The following is a 22,167-nucleotide window of genomic DNA, read 5'->3' as shown; positions in this document are numbered from 1 at the left end:
ATTATCGACTCTGCATCCGCACCACAAGCCTGCATCTCCACGGCATCAAACAAACAGTCTGCAAGGAACTGGCCAATCCTGCAGCAGCCTCTTTTGTCACACCCATCCAGGACCTTTGCTTGGCCGTGGCTGCACACTTCACCATAAAAACCCAAGGCATCCTTTCCACCCTCTCTCCCACATCACAGCATACACCAACACTGGAGCCTCCCTTGCCCCCCCACCTTTTAACCTCTCTTCTTTCTCACCAGTCACACCTGATGAGGTCATCAGACAAGTCGATCTATGAAGGCTTCATCCAAACAGGTGGACCCCGGCCCCTCCAAAACCGTTAAGAACAAATCGATTACCTCGCCTCAGCCTTGGCTGATCTCTGCAATCTCTCCTTTTCCACTGGAGTTTTCCCAACTGCCCTTAAGCACTCCCTTGTGCATCCCCTGCTCAAAAAACCCTCTGCTGACCCCCCCCCCAACTCCGGCAAACTACTACCCTATATCCATCACTCCTTTCCTGGGCAAACTCCTGGAGGAATTGGCTCTCTCTCAGCTGACCCTCCACACTGAATCTATTGGTTGTTTCCATGACCATCAATTTGGCTTTTGAGCATCCAGAGGCACGGAAACTGCTCTTCAAGACCTGCTCTCAAATCTTGACACTAACACTCCCTCTATCCTCATTCTCATTCTCCTTGACCTCTCATCTGCCTTCGACACAGTTAACCACAGCATTCTGATCAAACCTCTCTGACATCCTGGGAATCAATGGTCAGGCTCTGGCATGGTTAAACTCCTTCCTCTCTGACCGCCAATCCCAGGTGGAACCAGGAGCCTTCCACTCGACTATCACTCTCTCAACCTGTGGCGTTCCTCAGGGATCTGACCTTTCCCACTGGTTCTTCAACGCCTATATGGCTGCCCTGGCACGTGTGATTGCCACTTTCACCTCCAACTTCCAGTGCTACGCGGATGACACGCAACTATCTTTCAGGCTACCCTCAGCCGCCTCCTCCTCGCTCATATCTGACTAACTGTCCGCTATTCATTCATGTTGTGCTGCAAACAACCTCTGCCTCAACACCAGTAAGACTGAGATGGTTTGCATTGGGACCCCTGCTCCCGCTTTCCCCATCGTCACTCTGGCCGGCCTCCCTTGTTCCTGCGCCCGCACCCACCTGCAAGGCAAGAAACTTTGGGGTCATCTTTGAATCCACTCTCTCCTTCGCCGCTCACATTTTGGTCATCTCTAAAATGTCTAATCAGCTACACCTCCTCAGAGGTACTCTACCTTTTCTCACTTTCCCCCATTGCCCCCCCAATGGCTCAATGTCTCCAGAGCCCCGGTTCTCTCTAGCCTGGACTACTGTAACAGCCTCTTCCTCAACCTCCCTTCTTCTGCCCTGCACCCTCTGCAACTCATCCAGAACAGAACCGTGAGACTTGACCTTGGCCTCAAGCCCAGGGAGGGCATCTCTCTGGCCCTGAAATCCCTTCACTGGCTCCCTGTGGCTGCAACGATCAAGTTCAAGACCCTCTGCATTGTCCATAAGGCTTTCTGGGGCCTGGGACCTACTTACCTGCAACACTGCCTACCTAAATACTGTCCCTCACGAGCCCTCCGCTCATCTATCTGCAACCTTCTGCAAGCGAGCCAGTTCTCCAAGCATAGATTTGGAGGGAGATTCGTATCCTCAGCAGATGCCACCCTCTGGAATAGCCTTCCTGTCGCCCTCTGAGTTGAGCCGGGTCTCCTTAAATTCTAGAAACTCCTCAAGACCTTCCTCTTCTCCTTCTCTCTCCCTTTACCCTGCTAACCTAGTTCTCCGTTCTGTCCCTCTCTCCCTCCTCTTCCTCTTCCTTACATCTTGCTGACTGGGCGCCTGGTGTACCACAGAGCCTCACAGGTCCCCGCCCCCCCGCCTGTCCTATTTTACATTTGCCTCAGGGCCCTACACCCCACCCACACTCACCACACTTGATGAATAACCGAGAGAGGGGCTCTCTCTGCACTTACCCCAGTCTCAACCAACTGGGTGCTCTTATCCTCACCCTCCCTGTGACCTTTCTGTGCATTTGCACGAGCCGCACGCACCGTGCCTGAAGATGGTCTCTGTCTGTCCTCCCTTGTCTTCACCCCCAATTGCACTGGCAAAACTGCATAATCGCCATCAGGCATTTTTGCTGTATCTCAACTGTTAAATGTATTTTTACGCCTTTACTCTGCCTGTGCAGACTATTATCTCAGAATTTCAAGGGCTCTGAGTGACTGTCTTTCCACATGTTACCACCCTCCTTGAGCGATTTGAAACACTTGCCTGTGTACAGGCGCTAAATAAATAAACAATACAATTAGAGTAAAAGCCCAGAAAGAACTAAAACAGAAAATGGGGAGAAAAAAAGAGACGGGGCGATTTTGGGAAAAACGGTCACCCATCTGCGCTGTGTAATGCTGCTGAGGGCTCAGCTAGCGGTAGAAATTCACACTGGTAGTAAAAGTAAACCACTGCCACCAGCCATTTAAAGTAAGTTAGTCTAACAAACAACGATACATGAGAAGTGGCAGAGGGAATTACTAAGTAGCCCCGCAGCACTCCACTTAGGGTGATGTGTGCTGGTCCACAAAGAGAAAGGTAAATAAGACAGGGATCATCGACCTATTCTTGGGAACAGTAGTTCACCCAAGGAAATGTAATTAAACATTAAGTCAGTCAATTAATCCATCAAACATATAAAAATACAAACCCAGTACATATCAAAATATACCATTTCTCCTTGCTATAAAATACAGTGTCCATAGCTAAAGAGACAATTTTAAAACACTATTCCACCCTAAAAAGGTACAAGGCTCTTTTCAAAAGGATATTAATTCCCACGCTGTCTGTGAGTCCACAGGCAAGAGAAGCAGCACTGCCGGCCCAAAGGAGCGGATATTAGCCGACCTAAGGACCGGCAATAGAGTAGACCGTCTAACAGTGTTGTAAACTGGGCAGAACAGTAAGAGGTGGTTCAGATCCTCTCCATCTGCCCCGCACGCCGGGCATCCCAATATGTTAGGATATCAAACAATTTTGCTGATGTTCTCCTCAGCTGTAGGCAATCAAATCTAGGACGCATGATCAGCCAACGATCTCCTCTTTTAGAGCCCCATAGGAGATTGGGCTGGATCTCATTCACCCTGCTGATCACCGCCAGTGCTCTATTCGAATTAGAAGCGAACTTGTGAAATTGCTTTTCTCCTTTAGTGCCCGAACCAAGGTTATTTTATAGGATTTCATTTGGCCGGTGGTCAACAGGTCATTAGGTAGAGAAAGTAACTGAATATTACTTCAGGACAATAATGTGTCCATAAAGATCAGCCACTGGATTTGTTTCCAGTTGTCCCTTGCCATTACTGTCCCAATGATGACATTTCATGAATTGGCATGTTTGTTCGCCCAAAGATGAAGCCAAAAAGAAAATCGGAGCCAAGGACCATTCGTCCTCCCAGAAATCCATTCCTAGTTCCCTATGTATAGAGCTATAGGGAGCAGATCCTAGGAGTCCCAATCGACTTCTAAAGACCTTCTTCACCTTTATCTGGATCTCAGGAGCTTTTCGGAAACCCCATAATTGTGCTCCATACAGGGTCACCGCCTGTCTGTGCTGCGTAGACTTTTAAGAATACGTCCAGGGGTTGATCCTGACAGCGGGACAAAAAGTGTGAAATCCCTCCTATGCATTGACTTAGCTTCGCTGATTGTTTTTTGATATGGGCATTGCCTGTGTCTGTCTCCGAGAATCTTATACCAAGATAATCACCAGAGTCAAGGTATTTGATTATGTCAGTTGCAAATCATAGGTTGCATCTTTGCCGGCCTGTTCCTTCCCACACACCCCATCACTGCTGATTTCGTGGAATTTATTTTAAGCCCCAGATTGTTCATAAAGGCTGTGTAAGCGGATATCAGAATCTGGAGAGCCCTGTGGGTTCTGGATATTAAGACAGTATCGTCTGCGTAGGCCAGGAGTGGAAAAAGCATGCTCACCAAACTCAAGATAATCGACCCCGTGACCACCAGTGACTTTAAAAGCCCATTGATTTAAAGGGTGAAGAGAATTGGGGCTAAAATGCAACCTTGACAAACCCCACATCCCACCTTAAAGCACACAGTCTAATGTCCCCCCGTGCTGCTGTGCACACAAGCCTGGTTCTCCCTGTGAAGTTCTTGTAACACAGCTAAAATTGCCTCTGGGCAACCCATGGACCCGAGCACGGCCCACAGCTTCGATCTATCTACTTTGTCAAAGCCGTGCTCAAGTCCATAAATGCGAGGTACACTCCCCCCCGCCCCTCTTGCAAAAGACTGAACTGGAGACAACTAAATACAGATTTAGGCTCTGCTCCCCAGGATGAAAGCCAAGATGTGTCTCGGAGAACTGCCTTTCTCCGATAACCAGGACTCAATGTGCCCCAGCAGTACCTCCCCAAACATTTTTAAGGAGGTATCCTGCAGGAAAATAGGTCTATAAGACATAGGACTAGAAGGGTCCCCTTTCTTGAAGATGGGAAAAATAATGGCCGATTTCCAAAAAGGTGGGAAAGAGCCTGTGTCCAAACAGGCATTAAATACTATGGTAAACAGAGGGGCCCAAAGGTTTAACTGATCCTGAAACAGGTCCGAAGGGATCGCATCAGGATCGGGGGTTTCGATTCCGGGCCTGTTCATTAATGGCCCGAGATACATCCTCTAGTCTGAAATGCAATGAGGTACAACTATTCGTTTCCGCTGGTGCTCCTCCCCCAAACAGATTGCCAAAATACCCCACCCAAGCTGCCTCTTCCAAATGCATACTTCTTGGCCTCTCCATTGCTTTGGGAGTGGGGCCCCCTTTCACAAATTCCCAGAAAGCTTTCTGATCATTGCGCCTTGATGCTTCCAAGAAACCCTCCCAAGCGTACTCTTCCAAGTTTCCCTTTCCTTCTTTCCAGCATCAGGCGATAGTTCGCTCCCCTCGTGCTGGTTGGTGATTTCAAGACTCTCAGGAGTGATTTCTTAGCAAGAGAACAGGACTCGTCAAACAACCCCCTTTTACAGGAGTTTGCGTTCCTGCTGCGCTGTACTGTAAAGCCCTTAGTCAGTGCCCCCAGTAGCTTTGTAAACTGTTCCACTACCTGCCCTAAATCTGCATGACTAACACGCGCACCCGAGCAGTCCCGGTGAGACCGGCTTTGCCCGGACATATCGTTGGTTTGAATCCAGAAGTGTGCTTTTTTCTACTGCAGCAGAACTACCACTCACACAAGGCAACCTGTGCAAGGAGGTGGGTGTGTGTATAAAACAAGGCACGCGCGCGCACCACGCGCGCACACCCGGGGAGTCCCGGTGAGTCCTGCTTTGCCCGGACATATCGTTGGTTTGAATCCAGAAGTGTGCTTTTTTTCTAACGCAGCAGAACTACCACTCCCACAAGGTGAAGCCTGCAAGAAAACAAGATAATAAGACTCTTATCTGTCCATAGTATGAGTATTTATACTCTCTATTGTTTTATATAGGCAACCTGTGCAAGGAGGTGGGCGTGTGTATAAAACAAGGCACCGCGCGCGTGCATGCACCCGAGGAGTCCCGGTGAGTCCGGCTTCGCCGCGGCGTCTGTGGCTCCCGGGGCGTCCTACCTTTGGTGTCTGCTGTCTGGTACTTTGTTGTGAACTATTTCAGCACGCAAACCTGTATGCCTAGAGTGTCCTGTATAGAATATTTGACTGGAAGCACGGGGAAAGTTTGTTGGTAGAATCATGTCAGTAAACGGCGTTTATCGCCTTACAACAGGGATGGCTTTGAGCTCGCGACAACGTATCATGTCAGAATCTCAGCAAATACGTGAAGAGCAACCATTGACTGAGACGGATGTGAACACTTGCTCAACCCCAATTCTCTGAACGCTGCGCTCGAGAAATAAAGTGACTCATAAGAAAAAAGGGGCAGTGACAGATAACATTGACATCCGCAAGTATGGTGTTGGTATGGTTGATCCAAGTGGGCCGGTTGCTAAAAATCCCCTAGTAGCCCCTTCAACAGCGGTCACTAATGGGTGTGGCGACATGCAGGCCAATGTAGGAACCTGCAGCTATGCTCCATCACTTTTTAAAGATAGAACACAAGCTGAAATAACGTCCAAATCTGATGGAACACAAGCTGAAGTAGCTCCCAAATCTGATGGAATCAATAATTCACTTACTGATAGCATGATTCTTCGTAATGCTCTCTCGGGAGCACCCTCTCATGCACATTCAAATATTTTAATTCCTACCCAAGAGGCTGTCATCGAATTAAATTCAACGAACTCTTGTTTCTCAGCTAGAGTGGAGGATTCTAATCTTTCACATTCTCCTGATATGTTTCGCCAATCTGGATGTAACATCTCAGCCATAGAAGTGTCCTACATTGCCCCTACACCTCGGAGAGCCAATGGAGAAACACAAATCTCAATAAAAAGCTCTGCTCCTTCAAAATCATCAGAATTGACTTTAGAGGTAATGAATATTGCACTAATGGCTCTCGCCAAACTTTTTGAATCTGTTGACAGTACTCTTAAAGATCTTACAGAAAATGTCAACATCATAAAACATGACCAGCAATTATGGCGACAGCCTTTGATCACTTGCAGGCTAGTATTAGCAAAAAAATTGACAATGTTATCAAATTATCTAAGTATTGTACCCAAACTCTGACTGAGAGGCAACGTTGAAGAATACTAAAGAATATGTTGATTTTGGTGTGCAAACATTTGAAAATTCAGATTGCCAAAATTGTAGCAATCGCATCTGACTCGGTTGTAGTGGAGAAAGTTATGCCTTCAACTCAACTTGTGAGCTTAAAAACAGCTGTGCCTTATGTTAAAGGAACAGTTATCGAAAAATTGACGGCAACAACTCCCACATCTCCTCTTCACACCACACAACAATTGGGTAACCATGATAAAGCTATGAAATCTACATATGTGGTCTTTGATGTAAGAGCCACACATACACCGACTCAAAGAAAACTATTACTAAAAGAATTCAACCTCAAAAGAAATCTAAAAACATGAAGTCGGTTAAGTTAGCTGCAACTTCATCTTAAATGCCATGAATGAGGGATATGTTCTCTGCCAGTGTCAATGTGCAGGGGGGTGTCCCGAATTCTTGGCCATTTGATTCTCCTATTGGAGGCATCATTCGTTTTTACCATACAAGCCAAGCAGTTTTTGGTGACCTAGCCCCCCACAAGGCCCCCTCCCTTCGAGAACACCACTTAATTTCAGGCCAATTGGGTGGTGGTCGCTACTAGGGTCCATCAACATTTCAAATCCCACTATCCTGTCCCAGAGCTACAACGAGATGCAGAGGTAATCTATGGTAGAGGAGCCCTGTGATTATTAAAAGTGTCATTTCCTGGGGTATCAAGACATTAAGAGAAGTCCAAGGGAATTCTTAGTGGCACTGCACCTAGTGTCACTATACAAAAAGCAGATACCTATGGAGTTTGTTAGAATCCATAAAATAGTAAAACACAAAAATCCTAGTCAGGAAAATGAAGGAGTGCGAAAAAGGTCCCACTCACTCAGGAGGAAAACATCACAAGCCCAGCAAAAGAAATGGGGCTCTCTAAGGTTGAAGGGAATTAGCACAGAAATTAAAATTCTCCCTAACAGTGAGGGAGACTGGAAAACTCGGGTGCCAGCGGGAGTCACCTGCTCTGTGAAGTGAACACTGGAGGTGGCATATGGAGGGTCCCCTTCTGCCCTCCACCAGGTGATCTAAATTTGCCACAACTGCCCAAGGAACCCAGACTAGCTATGGGGGACTGTTGCTATGAAGGGAAATGAGCTTCCAGCAGTGAATGTAGCAGTCGGTCATGGAAGAATAAAGCCCAGACAAAAACAGTCCCAGTGAAGCAGAAGATTGCATTTAGCTCTGTCCTAGTTTGTGACTCTAAGTGGGACCAGAAAAACTGCTAAAATCAGGTTTCCAAAGCCCCAGTATGGAGTACGAACCAAACCCAATAGAACATTGTATACAGGAGGGGCATTTTATACAGGAGGAGCATCCATGTCACTCTCAGATGGAGGGAACCCCACCCACTTGCTGACAAGAGAGCTAAAATACAGGCTCAGCAAGGCTGACCTGACACTACTGACAGATCCCAATATGGGAGATAGGCCTTTTGTAAACCTGGGCCATAGAAATTGGGGAAAAGACCATTAACTAGTGAAACACGATAAACACATGAAATCATGTGGAAATTAAGTCAAGCTATAAGGTAAGGCGGTGGAACCATACGAGAATCAGTAAAGAGATTGTGATTGGGGGGGGGGCAGACACCACTGAGAGCACCCATTAGGCCAATAACTTCTGAAGTACTCCTTTAAAGAGAGGCAGAAACCTCCTGATGTGGAGGGTGTGGATGGCGTTCGAGTGCAATTTATGTTATAGCAAGAGAAGGTGAAGGAGAGGCAATAGAAGCAAAGTACCTACACTACGTAAAACAGACAGGCCAAGAGAACACAATAGACAGGGGCTAAACCAGTTATGCCAACAGGCCAGGCAACAAGGGATGGATATGGAGCCTGACAGGGGCTGGTAGAAGCTTGCCCTTACCTAAAGACATTGGAGAACAACCAGCCAGAGGCTCAAGCCCAGACCCTGGAGGAAGTTAAAGGCCAAAAGCCCAAATAAAAAGCGTGCACCATTTATGATCCCAGGTGTGGAAGGGTTGGGGGGAAAATCACTCCCTAATTGCACACAGAGGAATCCCAAACGAAAGGAGGTAAGTTGCAGGTGTTGCTCTGGTAGCAATTTAAAGGCCACCTGCCCATCTAGGACATGATAGTCCAAAGCAAAGGCAAATGCCAAGAGAAATCCAATAAGTATGCTGGCAAACTTTTAATTCTTGAGCCCAACTAACCTGAATATGACTGCCCAAGGAGCTGATGCCCCAGGAGTTGAGTCGTCGTGAACAGAATTTGACTTGGGGACTTCGCACACTAGGCGATTCCTCCCACTGTTTCCATAGCATCCACTTTCAGTTGGTTTACCATTCCATAAGCAGTACTCTTGACCTTGAAAGCAAAGGTCTTGAAATAACTCTGTGTTTTGTGTATTTTGTGGCATCCACTTGCGACATTGGTCAGAAAGTCATTAATTCTTTCACATCGCTGTGTTTAGTATACCGAAAAGAATCAAGTTGTTCCTATGTCTCAAAAGGTTGCTATTAGTTTTGATTTCAGCGCTGCAAACATTGGAGCAAGCAAAAAAGCAGGAAAAACAATCTGAAAATGTTTCGAAATTGTTGGAATTTTTGTGTTTCTGGTTACTCTCAGGGTGAAGTAATACTACAGGCATGCCCATGATTGTCAGACCCAATTTTTCAACGCTCCAAAATGTTGTGTGTGTGTTTAGGCAGGATGACTGTTTAAAGGCTTTACTGTATACGACTTACCCTCATCGTCATCCTCCTCATCTACCCCATCAGCCTCAGCATCAGAATCTGGGGCCTCTCCATCTTCTTGGTCATATCCATCAAGATAGGTCAATTGAGGAAGGAGTTTGAAAACACTTTCCCTGTAGTCATTCAGGTTTGTTACTTCACAGTTAAACAGGTCCAGGCTCTTCAGGAGCGGTAGTTTTTTCTGTTGTGAGCAAAAGAAAAAAAGCTTTCTTATATCAGGTTGAACTCCAAGGTTTTAGTTAATTGCATCAACGTGATTTTTTATCACCCCTACATCCAGAGCCTTTCCTCCACCCAAAAGTGTACTAGGCCCTCCTCCCCCCAATAGTGGCTATGATAGGAATAAAGGTAGAGAAAAGTATATAGCTGTCACTATCAAAGGGAAAGTAGACAAACTCCTGCAGTGGGCTAGCCATCCTCACTCATCCACACGGGACTCTTCACTAATGTCATACAGTATACATCAGGACTACTGTTAAACCTCCCACCAACCCATTCCCTATCAACACATGCACAATATACCGTGAAACAATGTAAGGAACTTTAGATTGATGCCCCACACTTAATACACATGCATACATGTTGGTAAATTGATTTTCAATAAAGAACACTCAATGAAAACTCTCATACTCCTCAACAAAGTGCATTTCTTTAAGAGAAAAACGTATTGCAACTATCACTGTAACTACGCAACACACTCGAAGAGAAAGGTTGCAAATGAAAACACTGCTATCATTTTCTAACCTATACCTCTACTCCAAATGAAGCAACCAACTTAAGTCATAAAACCTTCATATACAATCTCCTGCTGTTTAATTCTCACTAAAAAGACTCATCAATTGGAATGCCTTTCAATGCCTCTCCTCTTTCTCAAAGTGATATAAACATGGGTAAAACCATTTCTCATACTACTAGATACGTTTTTCAGATCTATAATACATCTTCCTGACCTCCGTCAACCCTAGAACCCTTTGCTTTGAATATGTAACTATTTTATAAAGTACCTTTTTTATTTTATTTATTGTGCATTAGCCATCGATTTTTTTGGACTTTTTATACATATTCTATAAAATACAAAATATTAAAAATCGTATATCCACATAAAATTCCGCAAGACAAAAAGAACAAAAAGGAACTCAGATTAGAAAAGAATAATACAGTTACACTTATCCCCCAGGTTTCCTTTCTCAATGACCATCTAATTTTAGATCTCGTAACAGTCTTGCTATTTCTGCAGTTAGTAAAATTTCATGCCCGGATGAAGCTCTGGACCAAAATTCCTCTGTATCTAGCCAATTAATGTCATGTACAAATCTTCTCAGCCTCACGACTCTCAACTCCCTTGTGCCTGTACATTTAGATATCAATGAAACCCAAACATTGAAACATCTGATATCACAATTCAAACATCTATCATCTGATGAGGCTATCTCTCTGGCTGATTGAATTTCCCTGGTCGGGAGTAAATTGAGCCTGAATCTTAAGTCCTGAGAGCTTGAATCTGGGTATTTTCTCAAATATGGGGGCAAAATCAATCTTTTTGTCCCCATAATAGAGAATGATTGTGACAATTTTGTCATCCTCATCCTATCTCCTGTATTCACCCAATCCCACATTTTCAGCCGCTCTTTCACTTTCATCGGATTTTGGACCAACATGTCCAATGTACACTCTGCGTTATCCAACAGGTCTAAACATTTCAGCTTCAATTTTTCCAGGAACTTGTTTGCATTGCATTGGAGTAGAATAGACAATTCCTCATACAGGGAACCCTTATCGGGAACCAAAAGGGACCTATACAAGGAAATCCATTTCCACTCCAGCCAAGATCTCAAAGAAGAGAGACCCAACTCATACCTCAGAGCTACAATGGGTACACAATTTGGAAGGGATAATGATTTTTTCCAGAGTTTTGATTCCATCGCATCCCAGTTCACATCCATTGCGAGGGGATTTGTAGCCATACGGTCATGATGCCTACCTCTAAGGAGCCAGGCCGGGCCCAGCAACCCCAGAGGCAGACATCATTTTCCCCAGGGAAGACTCAGCGGGCCCAAGTCGGGGCCTTTTGGACTCAGTCCTGGCGCCTTAGGCGCCAGGCTCATAGCGGACCCCAGTCCTGGCGCCTTAGGCGCCAGGCTCATAGAAGAGGATATGTGTTTAAGTGCTTGGGTGCACTTACCTGATGCAGACCTTGCTGCTTCATCCAGGCCCTCTTGAGGCCTGAATGGGACTACTTAACCTGTAGGACTACTTCACCACCCGGGTGTGGTCGGGGAAGGATACATACCTGATTGGTGTAAGGATACATACCAGGAACTTCTTCCAAGGCTATTTAAACCCCACCCGAACAGCCACACATGCTTCGCGTTGTTCTGCACCTAGCAGCTGGACGCTCACCGTGTCAGCTCCTGCATCCTGACTTCAGCCACGCCTGCCAGCACCCTGGAACACCTGCAAGGGGAGAAAGGAAGAGAATAGGAGAAGAAAAGCCCTTACCTGCTAAATCTGCATCCCGGAGTCATTTCTCCAATGGCCCTGAAAAGGAAGACATCATTTTAAAGGCATTTCGTTTCGATCGCTGCAGCGCTGCATTTTACTCACCTTTGCAAGGCGCTTCCATCTTCAGCACCGATCTTCCGGATTCAGCTACGCCCCGGCGCCAAGAGGAAAAAAGACAAGAACAAAGGTGAGAGGGAGATAAGGAATAAGGAAAGCTCAGTTTCCTTTTAAGTCTTACCTGTTGGATTATTCCCACTGCATTTCGGGTCCTGCCACTTCCTGGCATCTCCGGACCCCGGCCCCTATGGGGAAAAAAGACAAAGACATTGAATGAGCGAATGCAAAGACATTACCTGAGCGCTCATCCAGAACTGTTTCACTTCGGGTCGGCGCCATATCTCCGGCACTCCGAACCCCGGCCCCTAAGGGGAAAAAGACATAAGCATTAGCGCTTGCTGCAATTAGACAACGAACATTATTATTAAGCTTGAACTTTTGAACAGAACTTTTACAGCGCCTTACCTGAACAGTCAAGCTTACCTGAACTCCCATCAATCCTCAATCCAGTGAAGTAACTGGGTTTCAACGCGCCCCTGTATCAGAAACAGGATGGAGAGCTCATCCTTCCAAACCCTAAGGTGAGGCTTCACGGGGAATCGTGGAGGAGGTATCGTGGAGGGTTGGAAGGGAGTGGGAGGCTTGAGCATTGTTCCACAGTTGGTAATACTCCCTTTTCACGCACAGGAGGGTATCCAACGAGCCAGGGAAGCCAGAATAGAGGGGCCCTTCCTGTCCATCTTCAGAGTTCTGCGCCTTCGACGCCGCGCCTCCGTGGGAACCAGGTGAGCGTTACACATACTAAATAGAATTGTTGGAACCACCTTTCCTACATAGAATTTTACCATAGGCAATATATAGAATTTACAGCATTTCATTTTTATCCTCTTAATCTGGGCCCCCAATTTCATAGTTTTTAAATGGAGGGTTTCTGATAGATGGATTTTTGTTGGATGTGATTTAATTATCAATCCTAGGTAAATGAGCTTGGACACAATTTCTATTGTTCGATGGTCCATTTCCCATGGATAGTTCACTATTTTCTGGGGATTTTTAAAAAAAGAATACTCGATTTTTGTCTGGATTAATCTTCAGATCGTTCTTTTGGGCATATTTCTCCAAAGCAGTAAGCAATCTCTGCAGGCCCACCTGGGAATGATCCAGTACCACCACGTCATCGGCATAAGCCAACCAGTTGATTTTAGTTAAGCTGAGGCGCAGTGATACTAGACCAGTGTCCTTTAAGTCCATTCCCAGATCAGCCATGAAGAGGATGAACAGGAGCGGCGCCATCAGGCAACCCTGACTGACCCCTCTGTTCACCCATTTTGGTTCTGTTAAATAGCCTGCTTTGGAGAGTCTAACTCTCATCCTGGTGTTTTGGTGTAATTCAATCAGGATTGTTGGTTTGAAGGGATTCCTCATGTATACAATTTTTTCATAGAAGACCCCCATTAACCATATGAAACGCTTGCGTGAGATCAATCCAGGCCCCAAAAAGGGGGGCGAGCATTTTTCTTTCCCAGATCTCCCATCAAGCAGCTCAAGACCAGACCATTGAGGGACGTAGATAGTCCCTTTCTAAATCCAGTTTGTTGTTTCGGGATTATATTCATTGATATTCACCCAGTCTTCCAACTTTCTTAAGATCAGGCCAAGATTTTACTGTCAGCATCCAATAATGAGATTCGTCTATAGTTCACTGCTAGAAGTCTATCTCCTTTTTTAAAGAATGGGATGGTAATCAAGTTTTTCCATGATTCTGCAAGGCATTTAAATTTGATTATTTTATCAAACAGTAACTTAAGTATATAGGCCCATATTGATGAATTTGTTTTTAGGGTCCAATTACTCAAGCCATTCGGGCCTGCCGCTCTAGAGCTAGAAGAGCGTTTAATTAGTAACTCAATGTCCGCCTTAGTATACGTGAGAGATCATTGAGAACTTTCCCAGTCCTCCACCGCCGATGGACCCACTAAACCATAAACCTGGGCGAAATGTTCCACCCAAGTCTGTTCTTGGATAAGGACATCTTGATTGTCTATTTGCAGTTCTTGTTTGCCTCCCAAAATTGCCCAGACATTTCTCGATTTTCTCTGACATAAAGACTTTAACATAAGTTCCTCATCCTGCTGATACAAGGATGACTTAAACGATCTCTTCCAATTTCTTTGGCGGTTATTAATGAGGGCAAGCGCTATCTTAAATGATTCTCCGTCCAGATTAGCTCTTCTTAAATCTGCTTTTTGCATTCTTATCTTCCTCTTCTGTTCCATAATCAGTTGGTTAAAGGAATGCTTATGGGACAATTTACATGTTTGGGTATTGTTTGAGGATCCAGATCCAACAATAACAAATGAAAATTAGAGGGATAACAGGATTCATATATTTGATCCTCAGGAGCATTAGACACCCAATTTTGTAATTGCATAGTCAAGCTTTCCCCTCCCTTATGAAATTTTCTAATGCAGTTACCCGCCATTTTCACCAACAGTTTGCATGTGTATGAGAAACAGTTGAGGACAGATTGACATTAATTACTAATTTAAGCATTGCATGGTTGTCCGCATTCCCCTCTTCTATAGATATCATGCAATTTTTCAAGGTTTCCCCAGAGGAAAAAAGATAGTCAATAGTGGATGATGCTACTCCCCTATGCCATGTTGGGTTACTCGGGATATCGCCCCTGATATTTCCATTCAACATCCACATATCCCATCCCTTCATAAAATTAGTCAATTTTAGACCATTTTGTGTTTTCTGACGTAAGGTCCCTGTAGCTTGATCTTTGGTCGTCAAACATTGGGAGTTTAAGTCACCTGCTATTAGAACTTCATCAGTAGAGTAGAGGGAGAGTAAATCCACCAACAAGTCCGACAATTTTCATAGAAAATCCAAGAGGATTCTGCCCCCCCCCCCCCGAGAATTCCAATACAAATTAACCAAAATCCAACTATGTCCAATGTTAGGGAGTTTAAACTCCAATCTCACTATCAGGATACCTTGAACCTCATTCGATAGTAGTCTGGATTCATACAGGGGACTATTTTTACAAGCAGTCAACAGACCCCCCCTCTCCCGCCACCCCCGAGGGTCTGCCTCCTTCCGACCCCACTGCCAATTGTTGGAACAATGTGAATTCATCTATTCCAATTAAGGATATCAACCATGTTTCAAGTAGAGGATCAAGTAAAATGTTCCAAAAATGTAGGATTTTCTTGGCTCCAAGCTAACAGAATTATAGCCTCTTGAATTCCATGACAGTATCTTAAATTGATTTTTTACTAGAGGTTGTGCTGTTGTATACCTCTAGCTTACCCTCCGTCTGTGAATGTGTCAGAGTATTTTTATTTAAATCAAAGACCTCACCCAACAGTGCAGAGGTTTTGACTGAGCCTGTCGTACATCCTGATTGTGGGTTTTTACAGGCAATATCTGTGAGCATCCCTCTACTCCTGTCACTGGCGGCCCGCTTTTACTAGCCGTGGTTGGGCCCCTAGCCCCAAGTCCAGCGTCTTGAGATTGCTTATTTTTCAAGAAGATTGGGGCTATCTTAATTGTAGGGTTCACCAACTTTGTTTTTTTCCTTGGAATAAGAACAATTGGCGCAATTCTTTTTGGAGGTTCGATTTTATCGGTTTGAATGCCAACTGTTATTTTCTTTATATCATCCTTGGGCATCTCCTTTGATTCTTTATCTTTTTCTTTGATTTTTTTTTTCCGTTTTCTCCCCCCCTTTCCACTCCTTGGTGGAATCTCTTTTTCTTCTCTTATTACCTGTCCTGCCTTAGCCTTAAGACTCTTCACAAAGCGATTGGTTTCGGTCATCATGTGTTTTACATTTCCCTTTTGCCTCCCCTTGTACTTTTACAGCCTCATCCAAAGCCATTTTTTGCTTTTTCTTTTTTGCTTTTCCAGACAATTTCTTTTTTTTTTCTCTTTTTCCCGACCTTCAGAGTTGGCAGATGCATTGGCTGGAGGAGCCAATATAATACCTTTAGATGTTACATCTAAATCTATGGCCTGTGCCATTCGCAAAAATTCCTCCATCACTGACGATGACAAGGGAGAATCATCTAACGATAGCTCCGGTACTATCGTGGGTTGCTCTGGACTGGACGTCTTCTAAATTACCTTCTGGAGAGGTTTAGAATATTCCACCAGTTTGTCTATATCCATTTTCATCATACCACACTGGACCGATAATTGGTCAAGTTTCAGTGATTGATCTTTTGACATTTCCTTGGAATTCTCTTTGAAGCTCTCCCATCCCTTCATTGACAGCTGTTTTCATTGCAGTCATCATAATATCATTCAATTCCAATTCCTTTGACATTTCCAATAATATGCCCATATGTTGTTGGACCTCTAGCTTGATCACTTCGAACCCCTTCACTAATGAGCTTAACACAAAGTTCCGTGCGGTAATTGTTGGCGGAATTAGAGTTGAGTTTGTCTCCCCCAGCCCTCGAGGCTGGATATTTGCGTCACAGTCAACCAACCTCCTCGGGACAGAGAATGAGGCCTCATTGTCCAAGTCACAATGTTGTTCTTCCGGTATTTTATTTAAATCATACGATACATTCCCTGGTATCTGTCTTTCCAACTCCAACAGTTCTTCATCGCCTGGAACAGACCCGGTTATCTGTCCTTGCGCGATTACATTGCCTGGGTCTTGCATTGAGGGCCCTGTTTTTGAGCAATTAGTTATTGTCTTTGAGTCTTGAGTGAAATGAGTGGATATTGCATTTTTCATTGTTGTTGTCCTCAAGGTATAGTCTAGATTAGAGGTGAGAGAGTCCCAAATAATCTGATTCACCGTTGTCGAGATACCCTGTTCCAGACTTTGGAGGGAACCGAGGACCACAGATGAATTTAGGAAACCTGAGGTTGAAGGTAGTTGACTGTCCAAAAGGAAAACGCTGGGGGGATGACGAAAGACACCTCCACCTGCCTTATAGCGTTTTTAAAAAGATCTGCCTTGTGTACGTTGTGCCCCTTCATCTTGGTCCTTACCAGCGGTCCCCTTTTTGTTTTTTTTAGTAACGATATCCTCAGGGTTGTCTGAACTCCATAAATTATACATTTCCCACTGCCTCCCACTTCTTCGTATGGCAGGCCCAACACCCCTCTCTTGGGTCAAAGGCTCACCGGCCCGCAGTCCGCAAGGTATTATTCCGGGCAGAGAAAACACTATGCGCCAAGTCCTGCCCTCGGGTCAAAGGTTCAATGCCCACAGTCCCCGAAAAGTAATTTGCAAGTACTGAGTTGCAGATTATGGCAACTGTATGTTCCAGTTTATCACATCACAGAACTTTGTGTGGACCGGACTCAGTCATCAATATTCGTCTCGCCACACTCACCGTACCTTATATCTTCTCCAAGAGTAGAGCGCTGTTATCGCGCCCGATACCGTCCACTCCGCACCTTCTCCCTCCGTCCACGTCCAGCGCACAGCAAACAGCCTAAACAAAATCCGCGCCCTTTACTCCGCGGGCTTCACGCCACAAGGGCGACAGATTGATGATAAATCCTCTTCCTGGTCGAGGATAAGTGGGCGGAGCTTGAGAGTTCACAGATTCTTAAAGGCGCCCTCTTAGTTCAAGTTGGAGTGTTACTTCACAGAGGAAAAAATAAAAACCGTCACAATCCACTCCGGTGAAATCCCAAAGAAAAGGGTAAAAAAAGCACACAAATAAAACACTGCAATGTCAGCAATGAAGTTACTGCAGACCGTGAGCGTATTCGCACAGCACAGCCAAACAGCATAAACAAAATCTGCGCCCTTTACTCCGCGGGCTGTACCTAGGTGAAGGGAAATCCACCCCCCCACCTGCCCTGTTAGGCAATATTGTATGCAGTACCCTTTGGGTGCACTACAACAACCCTGACCTCCTGGCAATAGGAACCCAACCTTTGGTATAAGTGTTAACTGAACTGCTATTTGGCTCCTATTTCAGGGGAGCTCAAACTCTCTCAAAATCCTAAGAGTTTTGTATTGAAGTGTATTGGTATATAATATTAAGTTGCCTCCTTCTAGTCAACTGTTTTCTAAATGATTGTGTAATAAATTAACACGTGTTTTACCAAGAAACCTTGAGTATAAATTTCTACCTGAACCACTCTGATTGAAAGTCCTCTGTGTAATGACTTGTACTGCTCACATTCACTCTTGAGATAAGCCTGGCTGCTCAGCTCGCTACCACAAAACTGTGTAGTACAGACTTATACCAAAGGTTGGTTTTGCTTATACCTGTAGTCCTAACTGTATGTGGTGGTCCCAGAGGGTACTGCATGCAATTCTGCCTAACACAGAGCAGTGCATCCGCCACTTTACAAAAAATACAAAAAAACAAAAACAATTTCCCAGCAAAAAAAAAATATGGAAATGGAAACAAAGGAGCCTGTAGCTCTCCTTCCACCCGCTGAGCTCCATGGGTTTGTTCGAATTTAGTGGTAGAAGCAGAGCAGCTCTCCTTTGTTCTAAAAAGAGACATTTTGGGGTAAAAGTGAATCTTATGATTTGTCCCATGAGGATAGCTCAGCGGCAACGTGCACACCTTGGCAGCAAGAGACACGAAGCACCACAGTTTCGATCCCGGGTCCACGCTTAGAAACCTCTGGGTGTTTAAGCACGTTATAAATATACGCAACTAAGACATAAACAATTAAGCAAATCAAAAAAATTAAAAAAATAAACTATTCCTGTAACAGCACCACGATGCCAGCGGCTGTGTGAGCACTTTAACAATGTAAATAAATAAAAAAATACATATAATTGTATTAATTGGTGTGCATTAAAGTACAGATTATAGAAAGATATTAGTTTTGCAGTGAACACAATATTTTCACACTCTGAAAAAAATACCCCAATTTGAAACGAGAATTAATTAAACTTTCTAAAAAAAATGACTTTACTCCCAACAAAGAAGAAAGGAAGTGAAATACTGGAGTTCTGGGATGATAGGTAAAAAAGAAAGGATGAAAAGTCATCGCAATACAACCGAAATAAAAAAGGCCTACAATTGAGAAATGCTCAACACAAGGTTCAGCAAAACAATTACAAAATAAATACAAATGATACCTGGCAAGGACAGTTGGTGCACTGCATTATAAAAGGCACACACTATTTGTATTTACTGAACAACAAGGTTGCCATTTCTAACAGTAATAACGTCCATAGGAAACATTACAATAACCGCAACATTACGTGGGACTTAATAAACATTGGCGTTTGAGGTTATATCGGGTGGGGGAGGCCTTGTACGCGTTGTAAAGGGGCAACACTTAAAGTGGTAGCGCCTACTTGAAACATAGATAAATATATATTGCATTATGTTTTTAACACAATTTCTATAAAGTAGTGTGAGGTTTTAAAAGTGTGTGTGTTCAAGGCCAGGCATTTGTTATGTTATTCCGCTGATAGCTTGATTATCTGAATCGCGAAATCAGTTGCATTTTACTCGCTTTAATTCAGAAATGATAAGCAAAGAGGAGCATGCAAATGATGAATGGATACAATATTTGTCCATTACATTCCCATCTAACCGGTTTTGTACGTACCAAAGGTTCCAAGGTACTGATATCTTTAAGTTTATTTCCACTAAGGTTTAGATTTGTCAGAATTGGAAGTTTCTCTGCTAGAACATCAAGGCTTCCAGAAATTCTGTTGTCGCTGAGCTCCAGCTAACTCAAGAGAAAAAGAAAATGGACAACAGGTAAGTAATATGAAAAAGAAACAGTGGCTAATGATATTCAGATACAAAACCTACAAAACAATGATTTACAAACTATATTTGATCACCATAAAAAGGAAAAATTACTTTCCCAATCAAGAGTATCATCATTAAAATGATAAACACATGTGCACCAGACAGGTTCTGCAGCTTATTTAAATCACTGAGTGTAACAGCACATTCGAGTAAAAGAAACAAATATGAAAAATGCAGTACATTTCTAGGGAACGCATAAAATACCACTGTTATTATGAGCACTTCTAAGGCCAAACACAATATAGATATACCTTGCAATTTTTAAGCGATTGTTGTATCATATATAATGAGATTTTCAAGCTGAATGCAGTGTTTCCAGTGGGTTTTTAAAAAAATGTATTATAGTGTAGACACATGGTCTTATAGTGGTCAGCTGACACGTGTCGACCCCAAGGGGTCCTTATCCAAGGGAGTGTTCATTTTTGAGAGGGCGGAGGATATTGCCCCAGGCTGTGTCTCATACAGTATGCGTGGAGAATTTGAGTGGAGAATTTTGTCTCGCCCAGGATTGGTCTGTCATTTGTCCAGAGCTGATGCTCTTGATCGTAGCATGTAGCCGGAAAACAGATATAGATTTAGATATAGATATATCTTGACCGTCAAACACAAAGACATTTGCAAACGGAAGACACAAAATCAGTAGCGGCTTAAGAAATTTTAAAGTGGTTGGGCTTAAACGTATGTCCCATGGAGGAGGTATGGACTGAGCAGGGGGGGGGGGGGGTCGTGGGGAGGCAGGAGGTTCTTCTCTCTCATGCACATTTTTTCAGGGGAAATTAGTTGAAATTATGCATTTTCCAGCACAATATTCAAGAAAAGTTGTAGGAAAAGACCCAAGATACAAGCAGTTCTCAGAGGAGAACCCACACAATATTCTCCTACCAGAGATGCCAGGTTACCAACAATACACATATGCTTCCAGCATTAAGGCAAGTGCTGGGTAAAATGCACACCTGCACTCATATGTATACATTTTTAGGCAATATGAATAGTGATGTGGGGTTAGTTCGTACTTGGATGCCAGAGGGGTGGTTGGAAGGGTAGAGAGGGGACAGTGGACTGCTAATTCTCACAGCAGTTCTTAAGTCGATGCTTTCAGACCAAAATGAGAGAGTTAACTGCTTTCAGACCAAAATGAGAGAGTTAACTGCTTGCAACATTGAAGCTGCACTAGATTAGTCTCTCTCAATGCGTAAAGAAGTTAGATACCCCCCATTCAAATAGGTTTGCCCATCCCCCACCATCTCAGAAGTTAGCGCCTCCCCTCCCCCCCAACAATTGAATAGTCTGCCTCCTTTCCCCCGAAATGTATGTTTGTTGCGCCCCTGGTCATGGGCACAAACATTTTGTCAGAGACTGCCCAGTAAGCCGTCCCTATTTTGGTCAGCATACCCCCTGTGGCTTTTTTAAGAACCAGTCAGGGGCATTTGGCAGTGGGACACCTCTCCCGTTTAGCACCTTAATGAGTGTGCCAAATAGGAAGGTGTACCGCTGGCAGAACAATGAGGGTGCAGAGCAGGAGTGCTGCTGCTTAGCACCCACATTGTCCTGGCAGGAGACCTTTCCCATTCGGCACCTTCATTGCCAATGAGGGTGTGGAATGGGAAAAGTGGCCCTCCGCCAGTACAATGTACCAGGTGCTCTGGGAAGCAGAGCGGCTCTCCGAGGACCAGATACATAGCTCTGCATCAACAGAGCATTAGAATGGGAGCCATTAGGCACTGATGGGAAGGAGGGGGTCTATTAGCAGGGACTTGTATCCCTTACGAAATGTGAATGGGGTGATAAGAAGTGATAAGGGTGCATAATGCTGCATGCTTTATGAAACAATGACTATCGCTTTAAAACCCATGGGGGATTGGTTATGCTCACATTAACCTGCATTATGCTATTGTGACTTTGCATGGAAGACAGGGAAAATAAAACTAAAGCTATGCTCTTATTGCTCAACGTATTTCTAGGACGATGTATGCAGTTTATAATTACTTTACTATGAAATTAAATTATGTAACATGGTTTGCTTCCAAGGCATTGCTATAAATAAATTATTATTTTAAGAACTTGAAATGCAAAGCAAAACCCGAATAAATATTTTTATCAACTAAACCTGGGAAGATGCTCAGGTGCTTAAATTGCCCACATCCTGGTTTGAACATTGAAGGCACGCCCCTGAAGGCTCACACGAGCGAGAATACAACCCGCTAAGGAAGAAAGGCCCAAATCGATCTTGTAAGGATAACAAGTTTTAATCTCACACAAAGACGAGAGCAACAGCAAAGAACTCTGCTGCCAAGAAAGTTCTGCTGAAAAAGGGTACAAGCAGAGGCTTAAGAGGAGACACAGTCATTGTGACGCAATACTATACAGTAAAAA

At 44.2% G+C, this 22,167-nt stretch overlaps 1 protein-coding gene across 1 annotated transcript in view; it reads right to left on the bottom strand.

Moving 5' to 3' along the window:
• Positions 1-22,167, bottom strand: part of ANP32B (acidic nuclear phosphoprotein 32 family member B) — a 290,508-nt gene that overhangs the window by 174,993 nt on the left and 93,348 nt on the right. The window contains exons 3-4 of the mRNA XM_069626392.1: positions 19,586-19,708; positions 9,455-9,644 (exon numbers count right to left, since the gene is read on the bottom strand). Coding sequence (XP_069482493.1) covers positions 9,455-9,644; positions 19,586-19,708 — 313 coding nt within the window. The remainder of the gene's footprint in view (positions 1-9,454; positions 9,645-19,585; positions 19,709-22,167) is intronic.

Source organism: Ambystoma mexicanum, chromosome 6p, assembly GCF_040938575.1.
Source record: "Ambystoma mexicanum isolate Mex_15411 chromosome 6p, UKY_AmexF1_1, whole genome shotgun sequence".
Lineage (NCBI taxonomy): Eukaryota > Metazoa > Chordata > Amphibia > Caudata > Ambystomatidae > Ambystoma > Ambystoma mexicanum.
This window is presented reverse-complemented; position numbering and strand designations above follow the sequence as displayed.